The sequence below is a fragment of the Canis lupus genome, chromosome 9 (assembly GCF_003254725.2).
Source record: "Canis lupus dingo isolate Sandy chromosome 9, ASM325472v2, whole genome shotgun sequence".
NCBI classification, from domain to species: domain Eukaryota; kingdom Metazoa; phylum Chordata; class Mammalia; order Carnivora; family Canidae; genus Canis; species Canis lupus.
The window spans coordinates 46,326,663-46,344,296 of NC_064251.1; the positions used below are offsets into that span (position 1 = coordinate 46,326,663).

The 17,634-nt window shown below is 41.3% G+C and overlaps 1 protein-coding gene across 6 annotated transcripts in view; it reads left to right on the top strand.

Annotated features, from left to right (window-relative positions):
• The window catches only part of VPS53 (VPS53 subunit of GARP complex), a 143,690-nt gene that overhangs the window by 59,949 nt on the left and 66,107 nt on the right, over window positions 1–17,634 (top strand). For all 6 annotated transcript variants that reach the window (XM_049114259.1, XM_025476197.3, XM_035721581.2 and 3 more), the window contains 2 exons: window positions 1,175–1,316; window positions 15,944–16,045. In XM_049114259.1, coding sequence (XP_048970216.1) covers window positions 1,175–1,316; window positions 15,944–16,045 — 244 coding nt within the window. The remainder of the gene's footprint in view (window positions 1–1,174; window positions 1,317–15,943; window positions 16,046–17,634) is intronic.

Consider the following 17,634-nt stretch of genomic DNA (forward strand, 5'->3'; position numbering starts at 1 on the left):
GACCTTATTTTTTAAAGTAATTTTAGGATTATAGCAAAATTGAAAGGGAGATACAAAGGTTTCCCATATACTCCTGTCCCCACACGTGCATAGCCCCCCAATTATCAGCATCCCCCACCAAAATGTACATTTGTCACAATGGATGAGCCTGCACTCACAGACCATTATCACCCAGAGTCCACAGTTTACATTAGGCTCGTTCAGTCCTGATGTTGTACATTCTCTGTGGCTGTTGTTTCAGAAGCACATTTGCTACCATCGGTTTAATGTTGATTTGAGGACAGTTGTGATTGTCACTTTCTAAGTCCTGATTAGCAAAGAAAGCAAATTCCTTGAGAAACTGATAACTAATTTTCTTCAGCCTATATAGTTCAGTGACTTGCAAACTAATTCTGTGAAAAATGCAGTCTGTAGGAGACTAGAAGTATACTAATGCCACAAATCTGCTATCATTGTGCTAGCTAATTGTGTTTCTGCTATTGCTGCCATATTGTTGGAATTTTGGTTAAAATCCTACAGATACATAATTTTCAAATAATCACAGAGGCTCTTTGATTTTGCCATTTATTTGTATGGGAAGATCATCATGGCTCAGTACTTACTAAGAGCTCTCAGGTCACTGTTTCCTTACAGCGCCCATTCTGAAGCAGAACATTGAAGTGGTACATAAGCTTCACAGGCAGGAACCACCTGAGCATGTACATGCCACTTTTCACATGGGGATTTTAGTCTGTATCTGGGGTTCCTGCTCTCTGGCTGAAGAGATGGTTATTGACCTCTTTGGAAGAGAGGGCTTTATAATTCAGTAATTAATGACTTAGGACATTTTACAAAATATATGCATTTTTATAAAATACTGAGTAAGTGCTTTATATGGAAACAAATTATGGAAAGTTTGAAAGATCTAAAAATAGTAGTAACCATGTAAACAATTTGATCTCCTTAATCCTTGATTTTTTTGACTAGTGGGTAATTTTACCTTCAAATTCTTATTTAGATTATGTATTTCTGTTCTCCAAACATTAAACTTAGTTGGTAACAGACCTCAGGATTTGAAATGACCACATACTTTTTCTTTCTTGGGAGGGTATAAGCTATAAACTATTTAACCTATCTTGAACAGGTTTTTGTTTTTGTTTTGTTTTTACAACATTCTTATTTCTTTATTTTGAAGGACAGAACTTGCCAAGATTATGCGTACCAGAGCTAAGGAAATTGAAGTGAAACTGCTTCTTTTTGCTATTCAGAGAACAACTAACTTTGAGGGATTTCTTGCAAAACGCTTCTCCGGGTGCACCCTAACAGATGGAACTCTGGTAGGACCTTCCTGAGTGGGGCTGAAACACAAAATCAGGGGGTTTGGGTGGTTGGGCTTCACTTCAGTCTTTCCAAGTTCGGTGATTCCATCCGGTGGCTTGAGTGCTCAATCTTTCATTCCAGGGATTTCACTAAATTATGTTAATGGCAATGCAGAGTACTCTGTAGATTTCGTGTTTTCTATTATGCAGTATTTCACATTTTTAGAATATTTTGTCATCATTTTATCTAAGTAGTGGCTCCATTTTACAGACTGGTAATTTTGTGAGTTACAGAGGCTTCACTTATTGAATTACAAATACTATATTACTTTGTGACTATTGAGTTTTATCATAGTTAGGGTATATTTTACTTTAGAGATTGTTTTCTTAATGTCTCTGGTGAACAAACCAGGTCATTGTGTCTCTGTAAACCTCACAGCCAAATATACAAATCCGCATGTCAGAGAAACACTAAAAGATTAAAACACAAGGTACGTAAGTCTGAGAACTATGCACCTCCATTGGAAAAGTGGAGTATGTGTTGTTAGTTAAGATTACTTAATGTCTACATAAGCAAAGACTAGGTTCAAAGCATCTCTCTAAAAACTTCTCTTTGGAAACCCAGCCTCCTTGCTAATGTATCAATATGCTTTCTTCAGATTTCCTATCCATGAGGAACCAAACTTTTATGTTTTATGGTAATTTCTGTTTGCATTATTACACATGTGCGCACACACATACCTTGGGCTCTTTGATTGCAGAAATCGTGGTTGATTCATCTCTGTTCCCTAGTCATGCAAAAAAAAAACACAGACCTGTCTGTGTAGGCCAGCAGGAATGAGGAGGAAGAGGAGGGAAGGAGGAAGAAATCAAAGTTGAGAGAGTTAAACCTCTTAAATGCCTTTAAAACTGGTAACAACAGAAAAGTGATGTGATTTGGTAGGAAAATCCTTGGACCAACAAATCAAGAGACACTTGTGATCATCTAGATCCTGCTAGAATTCAGAACTGCCTCCTCTGTTACATGAAAAGAAGAAACTATCCTTAAATAACAGAGTACTAGGGAAATAAACAAGACATCAAACCCAGAAGCCATAAAGAAAAGTACTGAAAGATTTCACAACATATAAAAAGAATGAAAGAGACCAATAATGTAATTAACGATACACAATAAGCTGGGGAAAAAAACAGCTTAAGTTATAAGACAAATTATTAATATCCAAAATAAATTTTTTTAAATCAATAAGAAAAAGGCAAGTAACCAACTAGAAAAATGGGTACAGAGCAGGAAATTCACTGAAGAAATAGTTGGCCAATAAATATGGAAAAAAAAATAGAACAGGATACTAATTTTCTTACATCAGGTTGGCAAAAAAATTACAAGACTAACAATACAGGACTTTAGTGCTAGTATACAAATCAGTATAGCCGTTTTGGAGAGCCAGTTGTCATGTATCAAAAATTTAAATTTCACAACTAGTTATAGGGTCTACAAAAAAATTCATACCTGTAGAGGAAGATGTACCAAGAAAGGGGTGAACTGCAGCCATAAAAGAAAATAAATAAAAAATAAGTAAATAAATAAAAAATTAAAAATAAATAAATTTGGAGATTTCTATAATGTTCATCACTGCAGAATAGTTAAATAAAATATGGTATACCCTTAATATGGAATAGTGGTAAAATGGGAGATCAATCTAGATGTACTATCATAGAAAAGAAACATCTCAGATACATTGTCAAGTGGAAAATATAAGCTACAGCCCAGTATATATGGTGTAATTCCACACTTAAGAAACAAAGAGCATGTTTATGTGTATAAATATCTAAGAAAAAGGTCTAGAAATGACAATAATGGATGTTCTGGGGAAGGAAGTTGGAGTGAGACTATGTGGAGAAGCAAAGAATTATTTTTTCATTTTATTCTGGTATTATGTTTGAATTTTTCTTACACAAATGCATTTGAGTAGTTTTTTAAAAATACTTTTTTGTATTTACATGCTTTAATGAAGTTATTTTTCAGTTTTGTTTTTGATTTTTTTAATGAGGGAGATGAGCCAAAACAGTGACTTCCAAACTATTTAACAAATTCTAATGTGGAATCCACACAGAATATTGACTGACATTTTTTGAACATCCACTGTGTGTTCTACACTGCTGTAAGTGCCTTTTCCTGCGGTCACTTTGCTTCATCAGCTATAGGAGGGAGGTCCTATATTCATTTAAAACTTACTAGCAGTCACACAGCTAATACGTAAATACAGAAAAACAGCTACTCTGGTTGAAGCAGGGAAGAGCAGAGATTGGGCTTGGAGTCCCGTTCCCTTGTTCACCCTTCACCTTTATTACCTTCTCTAGCCCCTACCCTTTTAGGCCTAAAATCCTGGGACTTCAGTGGAATCCCTTCTATGCCTCCTTGTAAGACCTGCCTCAGAGCGCAACCTGGGTGGCTTAGTGGTTTAGCACCATCTTTGGTCCAGGACGTGATCCTGGAGACCCAGGATCAAGTTCTACGTCAGGCTCCCTGCATGGAGCCTGCTTCTCCCTCTGTGTCTCTGCCTGCCTCTCTCTCTCTCTCTCTCTCTCTCTCTCTCTGTGCATCTCTATGAATAAATAAATAAAATCTTAAAAAAAAAAAAAAAAAAAGACCTGCCTCAGAGTAGGTGCATCATGAGCTGGTCCCTCAGGATACTGGGCTGAAGAGTGGTGCCAGCAGCACTCAGTTTTAAGGCAAATCTGTAAGGCCCTGCCTGCTTCAGGCCAGACATGACCGTATTGAAATAAAATACAAGGAACCACAGAACACTCTTTCCTACTTAAAAAATAAAAATACATAGGTATACTGCTCTGCTTGTTACCTCATGTTCAAAATCGGTTTCTTTTTACTAACAAGGACAAAAATTGGCCATGGAACAAATGAAAATGCCCATAAAAAAAAAAAAAGATGCAAATCACAAAAGGAAATAATAGATGATAGAAATGCGATTGAAAGAAGAATGCATCTCTCTCTTGAGAAGTATTTGGTTGGCTTTAGCAGTGACTGATAGCCTCACATTGGCCCTCCTCTCTGCCCTACCCATGCTGTTTCTGGCCTGGTTTCAGAGAGACTCATGCAGCTCTTGGTTCATCCCAAAGAGATCTGCTTGGGAACAGGAGGTTTAAGCATTGAACATAGACCCCACGTGGGAGTGCCCCCCTATGCACCTGGGGCTTCCATCTGAGCAGGGTCAGGGGAGCATAAGGACAGGTTCCATGAGCCAGTATTCCAGCTAACTGTGTGGGAAATAGATCCCAGTGAAGGCTGCTTGAATAACATTAGTGCCAAACACCTGTTTCAGACCATTCTTCTCCTCCTTTGGCTGGGCCCTACTCCCTGGTGATTTTGCTTTTACATTTAGAACTATAGGATTACAGGGGAACAAATGGCCCCATTGTATCTGATGACCAGCATAGCCTATAAACTTGGAGCTGTCCCAGGACATATCACATCTCATTTGTACTAGGAAGTACACCACAGGTCCAAAGGAGTAGTGTAATGTGGGCCAGGAAGGCCCCTTCTGGACAGGGTGAACCTATTGAACAGGATAATCAGGTATGTACCATGGGAAAACTGGCAGGAGCTGTTTGAAGACATTGTTTTTTAATAGAAAATAGGTATAGGAATGTCACAATGGCAGGTGGCCCCCTGTAAGCACATTCTATATGAGGAAGGAGAGAGCTTGGAGGTGCTTATTTCTCAGGGCAGTGTGGCCTCTTCACTTGAGCTCACTCTGCCAGGGCCAGGCTCCTAGACTGTAGCCTTCGACCTCCTGACAGGTGCTGTGCTCTGCAAGGTTGGTCATGGTCAGCTGGGAACACTTGAACCTTTGTGGTTTTGTTTTCTTGTTTTTGTGTCTGTGTTTTGGTTTATTACCAATTTCTTCCCTTTTTTGTCTTCTGTTTTGGAAATTTTCTGGCATAATTGACCTATAAATTTCTCCAATTGTTCAGTTGTTGCTTCTTCTATCAAGTTTGCAGAGAATTTTAGGTTAAAGATCCTTGGCCAGAAAATCCTGCTAAGACATACACTCTTTATTCTCCCCTCCCAATAATCAACTATCTTTTCCACAGACTTCTCCAAATCATTCAAATTCTTTAGACCAGACTTCCTCTGGACCACTCTTTGTCCTAGCATGACCCAGCAACCATTCTGCATTCCAAGTCCTGACAGTGGCTGATCCATAACCCTTAATGATTATCCCTTAAAAATTAGTTTCTAGAAAGGCAGCAGAACTCCTGTTGCCTCCTCAATAAGGCAGGCAGGTCTTAGCCAATCAGCTCACTGCAGCCCCACTGTGGGAATATGTAAATGATATGCTTCTCACTGTGGGTGGTGGTCTCTCTGAGCCTGGCCCTGTCATCTTGCTGTGGGTCAAGTGGGGACACACCTTCACCTGCAGCCTGTAGACCTCAGTAGCAGGGCCACTGGTGGATCAGTCATGGCCACTGGCTCCCAAAAGTGTTGGGCTGTGTTGGGGTTCCAAGTGGTCTGACTCCCCAGTCTAGCTGCTCAGCACCCCACCTGAAGAAGCTGCTCCTTGTCTCCTTACCTCCTCCCTGTGCTGTCTTGCTTTGGGGAAAAATCTTCCGTGGTTACCATTTTATTTCAGGGCATCAGAATAAACTACAAAATGAACCAAGATATTATCTTGATACCCTTTAACATATGCCAGATTTCGGAGAAGGTTAGTGAATTCCTTGCAAAGTTACGGAACAGATAAGTCAGCCAGTCAGGTGGACCATAGACCCTCCCAGGTCCATTCATCCCTCTCACTGTATTATTCAGATCCTTTTAAGCCTCTTGCTGACTGATGAACAAGTAGAGTGAGCAGGAGAGGCGATGATCTCATCTGGAAGATCCTGCCACAGTCCAGTTCCTCCAAATTGATCAGTGTGATGCGTCATCATTGGCTCTTTTTTGACAGATGCAATTTGACATCTGAAAGAAATGGAAACTGAAAGAACCTTAAGGATAGGGCTTGTCTTGTTTTTGTGGTACTAGTCCTAACATGTTTACAGTGTCCTGTGCTGTAATTTACTGGAAGAAGTGAGCTGCCTTTTGCTAATTGCCTAAACTCCTGGCCCTTAAGAGAGATTCAAAATACTCTGTAAGTTAAAATGCCTTGAAATTAAAAGCAAATGTGTGGGTGTGATTAACTATACCTGCAGGCATTCTTAGTGACTCAGTGATTAGATTCAAGGTAAATATTATATTTAACCTCTGTGAAAGCAGAGTGGGTTAAGTTTTTCTTTTAAGATTTTATTTATTCATGAGAGACACAGAGAGAGAGAGAAGCATAGACATAGGCAGAGGGAGAAGCAGACTCCATGCAGAGAGCCTGATGTGAGACCTGATCCCAGAACTCCAGGATCATGCTCTGGGCCAAAGGCAGGCGCTTAACCACTGAGCCACTGGAGCAATGTTCCAGTTAGGTTAAGTTTTTGTAAAAGACTCACTGAGTTTGGGAGATTTTGGGTTTTGTTTTTGTTTTTTTTTTTCTTAAATAAAATTAAAAATTTTCCCATTTCATGTAGCTGGATTTCCCCTCCTCTTGGCCATCATAAATTGCCTTTCTAAATAGAATCAACTTTGGCTTATAGGCATGCTTTTTTAGTACATATTATATTTGCCTGATTTTTAAAATTACATTATAAATGTATAAGCTATAGGCATAATTTTAACCATGAAGTTTGAGCATAAAAATGTTTGCAGAAAGCTCACTATGTAAGAAAGCCCACCAGAGTGGCTTGCCCTGTACCTCAGTCTTTTTTTTTTTTTTTCATTTATTTATGATAGTCACACAGAGAGAGAGAGAGAGAGAGGCAGAGACACAGGCAGAGGGAGAAGCAGGCTCCATGCACCGGGAGCCTGACGTGGGATTTGATCCCGGGTCTCCAGGATCGCGCCCTGGGCCAAAGGCAGGCGCTAAACCGCTGCGCCACCCAGGGATCCCACCTGTACCTCACTCTTAACAGCAACTTAACACCTGAGTCAGGGAGACTATGTAAGTGGAGGAGGAACAGGGTTTCAGCAGTTCTGCCACAGTATGAGGACTTCTGTCCTGAGCAAGGAAATAGCTCTCCTTTGATTTCAAAACGCTTTATAAATAATTTCTTTGATGATGAAGGAATGTATTCCTTCATTTAAATAACATCTAAAGAAGAGATTAACTTCTGTTAATTTGTTTCTGAGAAGAAAGTAATACATGGTCAAGATAGAAAAGGTAGAAATTATACCAAGAACGGAGACAAGAGAAAACGTCATTCGTTTTCCCATCAGAGATGGTGGTGTGTTCTTTTTATAAAGTTGAAACTGTACCTTTTTTTTAAGATTTATTTATTTATTTGAGAGAGAGAGAGAGAGAGAGCGGGAGGTGAGGAGGAGCAGAGGGAGAGAGAATCTCAAGCAGACTGCACTAGCACTGATCCCAACACGGGCCTCCATCTCACAACCCTGAGATAGTGACCTGAACAGAAATCAAGAGTCAGACACTCAACTGACTAAGCCACCCAGGCATCCTTGGGTTGTTTGTCTTTTATTCTTGAGTTATGGGAATGTTTTGGGGTTTTGTTTTTTTTTTTAAGATTTTATTTATTCATGAGAGATACAGAGAGAGGCAGAGACATAGAGGGAGAAGCCAGCTCCCTGTGAGGAGCCTGATGCAGAACTCAATCCCAGGATCCTGGGATTACGCCCTGAACCAAAAGCAGCTGCTCATTGAGCCACCCAAGTGCTCCTGTGGGAATGTTTTTAAAAAATGTTTTCTAGGGGATCCCTGGGTAGCTCAGCGGTTTAGCGCCTGCCTTCAGCCCAGCCCTGGAGTCCCAGGATCGAGTCCCACGTCAGGCTCCCTGCATGGAGCCTGCTTCTCCCTCTGCCTGTGTCTCTGCCTCTCTGTGTCTGTGTGTCTCTCATGAATTTATTTATAAATAAATAAAATCTTAAAAATAAATAAATAGATAAATAAATAAAATGTTTTCTAAATATATTCTATCATTTATCAGGTACATGATTTATAAATATTTTCTCCCATTCTGTGGATTGTTGTTTCACTTTTTTGATAGTGTCCTTTGATATACAAAAGTTTTCCGTTTTGATGAAATCCTACTTTCTTGGTTTTTTTCTTTTGTTATTTGAGTTTTGGTGTCATCCCCAAGGTCACAAGCACTTAACCTGTGCTTTATGCTAAGAGTTTTATAGTTTGGGACTCTTATATTTATTTATTATTATTTTTAAAAATTTTATTTAGTTATCCATGAGAGACACAGAGAGAGAGACAGACACACACAGAGGGAGAAGCAGGCTCCTCGCAGGGAGCCCAATGCGGGACTTGATCCCCGGACTCGGGATCATGCCCTAAGCCAAAGGCTCAACCATTGAGCCACCCAGGCATCCCTGGACTCTTATATTTAGATCTTTGATTCATATCGAGCTTATTTTTGTGTGTGTGTGTGTGTATATCGAGCTTATTTTTATATATGATGTGTAAATATGGTTTTATAGCTTTTCTTCCTATGTCATATCTTTTTTTTTTTTTTTTTTTTTTTTTTTTTATTTACGATAGTCACACAGAGAGAGAGAGAGAGAGAGAGGCAGAGACACAGGCAGAGGGAGAAGCAGGCTCCATGCACCGGAGCCCGATGTGGAACTCAATCCCGGGTCTCCAGGATCGCGCCCTGGGCCAAAGGCAGGCGCCAAACCGCTGCACCACCCAGGGATCCCCCTATGTCATATCTTGAGTGGTTTCTCAGTAATTATATTTCATGGTAGAGATGGTCCACAATTTCCCTAACTATCCTTTTCTTGTTGGACCCTTAAGTACTTGTCATTTTTTCTTTTTAAAAAAATATTTTATTTATTCATGAGAGAGAGGGGGTGGCAGAGGGAGAAGCAGGCTCCATGCAGGGAGCCTGACACAGAACTCGATCCGGGGTCTCCAGGATCACGCCCCGGGCCAAAGGCGGTGCTAAACCGCTGGACTACCGGGGCTACTCCATTTTTTCATTATTATAAACAAGACCACAGCAAACAAATTTTTGTTCAAATTGGAGATAAGTTTCTTATGCTACAAGTTGAATTACAGGGCCAAAAGAGAGGAGTTTTTCAAATTTAAGATAGCCTCTGTTTTGGGGTGCCTGGGTGGCTCACTCGGTTACTTGCCTGCCTTTGGCTCAGGTCATGATCCTGGGGTCCTGGGATTGAGCTCTGCATTGGGCTCCCTGCTCAGCAGGGAGTCTGCCTCTCCCTCTCCCACTTCCTCTGCCTGTGCACAAGCTCTCTCTCTCTCTCTCTCTCTCTCTCTCTGGAAAGTAAATAAAATTAAAAAAAAAAAAAAGATAGCCTCTGTTTTAAACTGTTTTCTGTATTCTTGTGTCTTATGAATGCCCCTGCTTAATCCCCCAGCGCTAGTCTTGATGTTAGTGATGGTTTGTAAAGGTTCAGAAGAGTTACTCTTTGTTTTCATGTAATTTGTGGTGCTAATGCACTGATGCTTAATGTAAAGGGATAACTCTGCCAGATTAAAACAAAAAAAAAGGCAAAGCAATCTGAAACTTTTTTTAGAGTAATACACGCTTCCTCCTAGGAATATACTCAAGAAAATTGAAAATTCAAAAAAAAAGGAAAATTCTCTTATGTTCATATAAAAACTTGTACATGAATGTTCATGGCAGCACTATTCACAGTAGCCAAAAAGAAGAAACAACCCAAATATCTTTTAATGAACAAATGGTTAAGCAAAATGTGGTATATCCACACAGTGGAATATTATTCAGCCAAAAAAAAAAGGGACTGAAATACTGACACATGTTACAGGTTGAACCTTTAAAACACAATACAAAGTGAAAGAAGCCAGATGCAAAAGGCCACATTTTATATGAAATGTCCAGAATAGGCAAACTCATAGAGACAGTAAGTGGATTAGGAGTCACCAGGGATTGGGGGAAGGGGAGGATTGGAAGTAATAGCTAATGGATATGGGGCTTCCTTTGGGGTAAAAGTGTTCTGGAACTGAACAATGGTGATGATGGTGGCACCATCTTGTGAACATACTGAAAATCACTCAATTGTAAATCACCTAACATGGTGAATTTGATGTTAATTATATGTCACAATTTTAAAATATTACAGGTTTTAGGAAATAGATTAGTTATAAATATCTTCACTCTTCAGATAATTTGTCTACCAAAAAAAAGAAAAATGTATGCTTGTTAAAGCTCTAACAGAATAAAGTATTTTATTATTTTTTTATTTTTTTAAAGATTTATTTCTTTATTCATGAGAGACAGAGAGAGAGGCAGAGACATAGGCAGAGGGAGAAGCTGGCTCCCTGCCTGGAGTCCAAGATCCAGATCACAGGATCACGCCTTGAGCCTAAGGCAGACACTCAACTGCTGAGCCATCCAGGCATCCCAGAATAAAATATTTCAAAAGAACAATCTCTTCCTTCTTAATTACTCTAAATTCCTCTCCCCAGAGATGTCTACTGTTTAATAGTTGGGGGTATATTTTTGAGACTGTGCTATAAGTTATGCACATGCACGCATGCACACACAGGTTGCACACACACAGGTTTTTTTGTTTTGTCTATAGAAAATAGAAACTTTTGCCCGTATCTGAAAAGGATTTTATTGAGTGTTTCTCATCCAATCAAGATTTATTCACAGACTTTTAAAAAAGATTTTATTTATTAATTTGATAAAGACAGCACAAACAGGGGGAGCAGCAGGAAGAAGGAGAAGCAGACTCCCCGTTGAGCAGGGAGCCCCACATGGGGCTCAATCCCAGGACTCTGGGATCATGACCTGAGCAGAAGACAGACGCTTAACTGACTGAGCCACCCAGGCACTCCTCATGAACGTTTTTTAAGCTATTTGTGTATAGCCTTGGCAAAAGATGAAAAATTGAATCAGACGGGTGCCTATTGTTTAGAGGAGAAAGAAGCTATACATAACTGTCACAATATAAGATATGAGCCCGGTGGTACTGAGAGAGGTCCCAGCAATATTAAACCAGGTGTGCAGGGCCCTGTGTTTACAGTCATATCAGCTGAAGCCTCCAGGCCATCTCTTTAAGGACAAATCAGGAGTTGAGCTGGAATAAAGTATTTATGGAATGAGAAATGCAGAAGTTGTGGAATTTTCGTCTACTAACTGAAAGCTTTCTCCTCCAGGAAAAGGAAACAGATGAGTCTTAAATTTCAGAGCTCCTTCTCTGATCATTTGAAGTGTCCAGCAAGGGCCTCAGAAAAGGATTTGTGCGGGCGGACCCAGATGCAGATACACTACTGACCAAAGCCAGCTTCTCTCCCTAGCAGTAAATTAGACCGCTTGTCCATCCCGTGGACTTATTTTTTTGGAGGTGGTGGGAATCCCATGTGTTTAATTAGTAGGAGTTAACTTGCTGTATGTAGAATTTTTCTTTCCCATATGGACTTGAAGTCAACTGTCATCATAGCACAAATTATGAATTCTTTTTAAATTGGAAAGTCGTTCAGTTCTTGGCATTTTTTTTGTTTTGTTTTGTTTAGCTACCCAGAGCTCATGGAATATGTCATTTGAGTTATTTAAGATCTAAACCCAAACTCGTAATTCTTTATGGTCTATGACAGCTGCAGAGAAGAAATGAGAAGTGTGGTCTGGTTGGCTCCAATAATGGGGCTCTTGCATAGAAGGCTGAGTTGTGCTGGTGATTGCTCCTTGCAAAGACATTCTTTCATCACAGCAAATTAGTCTGAGCAGAAACACAGCCCACCAAACAGCAGGAGTCTGTGCCTGCCCCTCGATGTTTGGGGGGTTTTTTTGTTCTTTTTTTAAAGATTTTATTTATTTATTCATGAGAGACACACAGAGAGAGAGGCAGAGGGCAGCCCTGGTGGCGCAGCGGTTTAGCGCCGCCTGCAGCCCAGGGCTTGATCCTGGAGACCCTGGATCGAGTCCCACGTCAGGCTCTCTGTATGATGCCTGCTTCTCCCTCTGCCTGTGTCTCTGCCTCTCTCTCTCTATGAATAAATAAATAAAATCTTTAAAAAAAAAGAGAGAGAGAGGCAGAGACATAGGCAGAGGCAGAAGCAGGCTCCATGCAGGGAGTCTGATGTGGGACTCAATCCTGGGATTCCAGGATCACGCCCTAAGCCCAAGGCAGACACTCAACTGCTGAGCTACCCAGGTGTCTCCACCCCTCAATGTTTTCTAACACAGTATTTACCCATAGTGTTAGCAGTACATGCTGTACTTTGAGAGCTTCCTTGGAGACTAGGGAAAAAGAGAAGCCCATGCTTACGCCTTTGTAATTTGATGGGCCCATTGTTTTCATTTCCTTGGGAAATCCCAAAGAGGCACAGTAGTAGGGACAGCATTTTGTGTCTAAAACAAATTCTTTTTACAGAACTTTTTTGCCTTGTGTTCCTACTTCTTTGCCATTTGAGAGTTGCTCCATTGAGAAAGGCACCGCCACAGTTCTGCCCCATTATTTTTTTTTTTAATTTTTATTGATTTTATGATAGTCACAGAGAGAGAGAGAGACACAGAGAGGCAGAGACACAGGCAGAGGGAGAAGCAGGCTCCATGCACCGGGAGCCCGACGTGGGAATCGATCCCGGGTCTCCAGGATCGCGCCCTGGGCCAAAGGCAGGCGCCAAACCGCTGCGCCACCCAGGGATCCCAGTTCTGCCCCATTAAATATGAATGAGAACTCCCACTTACTGAACTTTCCCTGCATGCCAGATGTTGTTTGAGCTGCTTTATATACATATCTCATGCTTTACATACATAGTCTCATTTGATCCTCAGGCAGTTCCACATGGTGGGCATTAATGTCCCTTCACATTGCAGGGAACAGCCAAGGCTTAGTGAAGCTAAGCAGCATATCCAAGTGATAGAGCCTAGACTCAAACCCAGGTTTATCACTCATTAATGACGACACCAGCCATGTAGTTGCTCAGGCCAAGAAAGGAATGAATTTTGATTCCTTTTTTTCCTACACCCTCACATTCATTTTCTCAGCCCGTCCTCTTGGGTTTACTTACTAAATATGCCCCAAATCCGGCCACCTGTTTCCATCTACACAGCACTAGCTTAATCCAGTCCTGTATTAGTCTTTGCCTGGAACACAGTAGCAGCCTCTTAGACTGGTCTTCCATTACAGCTCATCTTCCTCACAGCAGTGGAATGATACTGTAAAAGTCTAAATTAGATCATATCACTTCCTTGTTTAACCTCCCCCCTGATGATTACCCAGTTGCTATGAGAGGAAAATCTCATCTTTACCATGGCCCACAAAAGCTATGCACTTGGACTCCTGCTGCCTCTTTTACCTCATCCCCCTGTCCTCCTGTCTGTCCCTCAGAAGCACCAAATTCATTCCAGCCTTTGCACCAGGTCATGCTGCTGAGAATGTTCTTTGCAGATCTTTGCCTGACTAGCTCCTTCTCATTCTGGTCTCTGCTCAGATATCACCTCCTTGAGGAGGCCTTGTCTGATCATCCTGTATAAAGAAGAATTTAGAAATGTTTTCAGGGGTGGCTGGGTGGCTCAGTTGGTTAAGCGTCTGCCTTTGGCTCAGGTCATGGTCCCAGGGTCCTGGGATTGAGCCCCTTATTGGGCTCCCTGGTCAGCGGGGAGCCTGCTTCTCCCTCTCCTCTCTGCTTGTGCTCTCTCTCAGATAAATAAAATCTTTTAAAAAGAAAAAAATACGTTAGAAATATTGCTTTCAAATGTACATTACTTTCTGAAAATGGCCTAATTCTAAAAATAAACTATTTTGCTTTAAGTTGATAGGGATTTTTTTTTCCCCTGTATCAGGCAAAGCAAGCCAAAGTTTGGGGTGTATAAATTGTAAATGTTTGCTTGGTTATTACACCATATTGTTTCTCAGCATGATACCATAAAAATCATTGTCCTACTAATGATTACCTTGACCTAACGCATTGATCACAAGGCTTTCTTCATACACTGAGTCTGTCTGGCAACCTAATAGCATCCGAGTATTTAGGCTGAAAATTAAGTAGTTTACATGATTGTAAGCAGGATGGTCTTAAAACCTAAACCAGACACTGGCATGATTTGTGTTTTTTGTGTTTTAATTTTTTATATTTTCCTGAATTGTTTTTGTTAGGATTTTCCTTTTTCTTTTTTTTTTTTCTTCGTAGTATCTTCAGCTGACAGAAGATACTTCCTGACACTTGACAGAGTTGTTCACACTATAGTCTGTGTGCTGTCCTTCTTGTCTTAGGGGTTAGTTCAAGTTGGTCTGCTGATAATATGCAAATATGTCCCAAGTACACGTAGAAACACCCTCTCCGGGGTGCTTGGGTGGCTCAATCGGTTGAGCAGCTGCCTTCAACTCAGGTCATGATCTCAGGGTCCTGGAATTGAGCCCTGAGTCAGGCTCCCTGCTCAGCGGGGAGCCTGCTTCTCCATTTCTCTCTGCCCCTCCCCCCTGCTTGTGCACATGCTCACTTGCTCTCTCTCTCTCTCAAGTAAATAAAATCTTAAAGAAAACAAACAACACCCTCTCCACCTGGCTTCTTGTCCATTCTTTGCCCTTCTCCTCATCCCCAGTGCTAGCCAATCCCTTTTCTCCTCCTTGTCCACTTAGTTTTCTTTTAGTTCCCTGGTATAAGCAATATCTGGGGGTCAAATTTGTGAAAAAAAAAAAAAAAATCCGAAGAGCTGTCTCAATTCTTTTGTTGCACTGGAATTATCATCACCGGGATCCCTTATATGTGTCATGTGTTCTTTGTTGCCTTTCGCACCCTTTATCACATCTGACCCTTCCTGGAGTCCTGTAACAGGAGACTTTGTGCAGAATATGGGGCTGCTGTGGCCAAGAGAAGTTAGGTGATTGGCCAATGCTGCTGAGGAAGCTAAAACTTTACCACACCTCCTGCCTCTAGCTTTTCCACCATCCTGTGGTCCCACTCAATGATGTGTTTTAAAAGAGTGGTCATAATCAGATCCTGAGAACTAATTTTTCCCAAGGAATTTTGCTGTTTATTGTAATGAGACTTATTTGGGAAGGGACTTCTTTCTATAATCTAGAACACGTAAGATTGGCTTTATAGTTCTTGTATTCTAATCCATCTAGCATTTTGATTCATTCATATTTAGGGGGCAGCTAGGAAATTCCAGGTACCCAGATATTGGAGGAAGGAGAAGGACAGACATGATCCCCACCATCATAAAATCTAGTGGGGACAAGACAAATAAATGGACAGTTGCAATATTTTAATAAATACCGAGGTAGGTGTATATGCTGGGTGGGATGGAAACATGTAGCAGGGATATCTAACCCAAACTTGAAAGGCAGGGAAGGCTTCCCAGAAGAAGGGACTTCTAATTTGAGGGCTAAAGAATGAATGAGAGTTTTAGCCAGATTGAATTTGGGATTGGGGTGGAGTGAGCAATAGGTTTCAGAAAGGGAAATAGTATAAAGGCTGGGAGGTAAGAATGTGGTCCATATTGTTTCAGTTCTGGTTCATTAGATCAAATTTCATAATTTGGCAGTTGGAGAGACTAAAGATAAAAGCAGAAAAAGCAGATAATTGGGAAAGGTATTGAGAATATGCTCACAATATACCTATCACTTTCTCATGTCTTCTTAACAGAAAAAACTTGAGTGTCCACCCCCATCCACCAATCCCTTTCTGGAAGATGAGCCAGCACCAGAGATGGAGGAACTGACAATGGAGAAAGGAGATTTAGATCAAGTAAGTCCAGTTTGCCCTTCCACGTGCCACTGACCTAATGTCTGCTTCTGAAAATGGCTCTGTTCACTCTAAATGTGGCCCTTTGGCCATTGACCACATTCAGAGATTACAGCTTTGGTGGTCTTCATAGAAAGCCTTTATCTAAAGGCATATTTTGAAAACTGAGTGAAAGAGCAGCCTTTCCTGCCAACCTCCATTCCCAAAAAGCTCCCCTGCTGGAATGAGCAACCCGCATACATTTAATTGGTCTGTGCGGTGCAGCTGCGGGGCAGGGTGGGGGCAGCCAGAACTCTACCCATCTCGTTCATCATCTCCTGCACCTACCAGCCTACCTCTCGGTTGTGTTCTCATCTGGCTGGTGACGACACAGGAGAGGCTTGAGACTCCCCAGTGGAGTTAGTAGCAGCAGCAGCTAGGAGAGGCCTCCACTCAGTGCAAGCTGAGCATTTGAGGTCTGGAAGGCATCGGGGAAGCCTGGAAACATCAAGGTGACCAATGGCATATTTGGAGAGTTACTTTTCAGAGCACACTAGCACTTTCATTTCCTTCGGATTTTCTGTCCAACTCTAAATTTCCTCTCCCTTCATCCTATAGAATGGTGTTTTTGTTTCATTGCCATTTTATGACAGCGGTTAGAGCAATAAATCAGACCTTTTCCTGTCTGGATTAGTGATCCTTCTTTAATTTTCTACACTTGGCTGCTTGAGGGTTATTTTATAGTGTTGTTTTGCTCCAGACACCACAGAAAGGGGAGGCTGGCTGGGAAGACCAGCCTGGGAACCCCATAGCCACACACTTTCAGCTAACCTGCATTCCTCGCATGGTGACAGTGGGTGTACCTCCAATCTTGGCAGGAGCCAAAAGAAAGAATTTCTAGGAGCAATCCTGAAGTGATGCAGTAAAATGTGTCTGGTCCACTGATTAAATAATTATAATAACATGGATACCTTGCATTTTTATGGGCTTTATAGTTTCAAAAGTCTTTTACGTGCTTTATTTCATTTCATCTTTCTGGCAATGCCTGCCTCTTGTTTTATAGGAATTTATATGAGCCGCTGTATGCGCAGGTCAGAGAGATTAAGTGATTTTGCCCAGGGTTACAGAGTTTGGGCATGGACAAGCTAGGACTGGTAGCAAAGTCTAGATGTCGGAGAGTGGAATTCCTTTCATGGAGCTCTTTTACTACACCAGGCTGTCTCAGTGAAAAGTGGAGGTCACAGAAATGAACCCTGTGAATACAAGGTGAATGAATACAACTGGAAGGATACCTTACGGCTATATCCCAGGGATTTGTGGGATTAGATGTAATTGATTTAAAGCCATTCTATCAGCTAGTATGGGAGAAAACAAAAGATTTCTAATAACTAAAGAAATAACCTCTCTCACATTTGGGGAGGAAGGACTGGGATAGGAAGGAGTATGGAAGTAGAGCTCATTCTCTGGTGCATCCTCTACCCCCACTCCGTCACCCATACTCTTGGTGCTTGCTTTGGATCATAGTGCCATTCTCAGGGCCCTGTGCCTTCCCAGTGCCAGTGACTGTTTTTGTTCTTCTGCTGCCATGGAAAGTAATTGATCTCTTTAGCTAG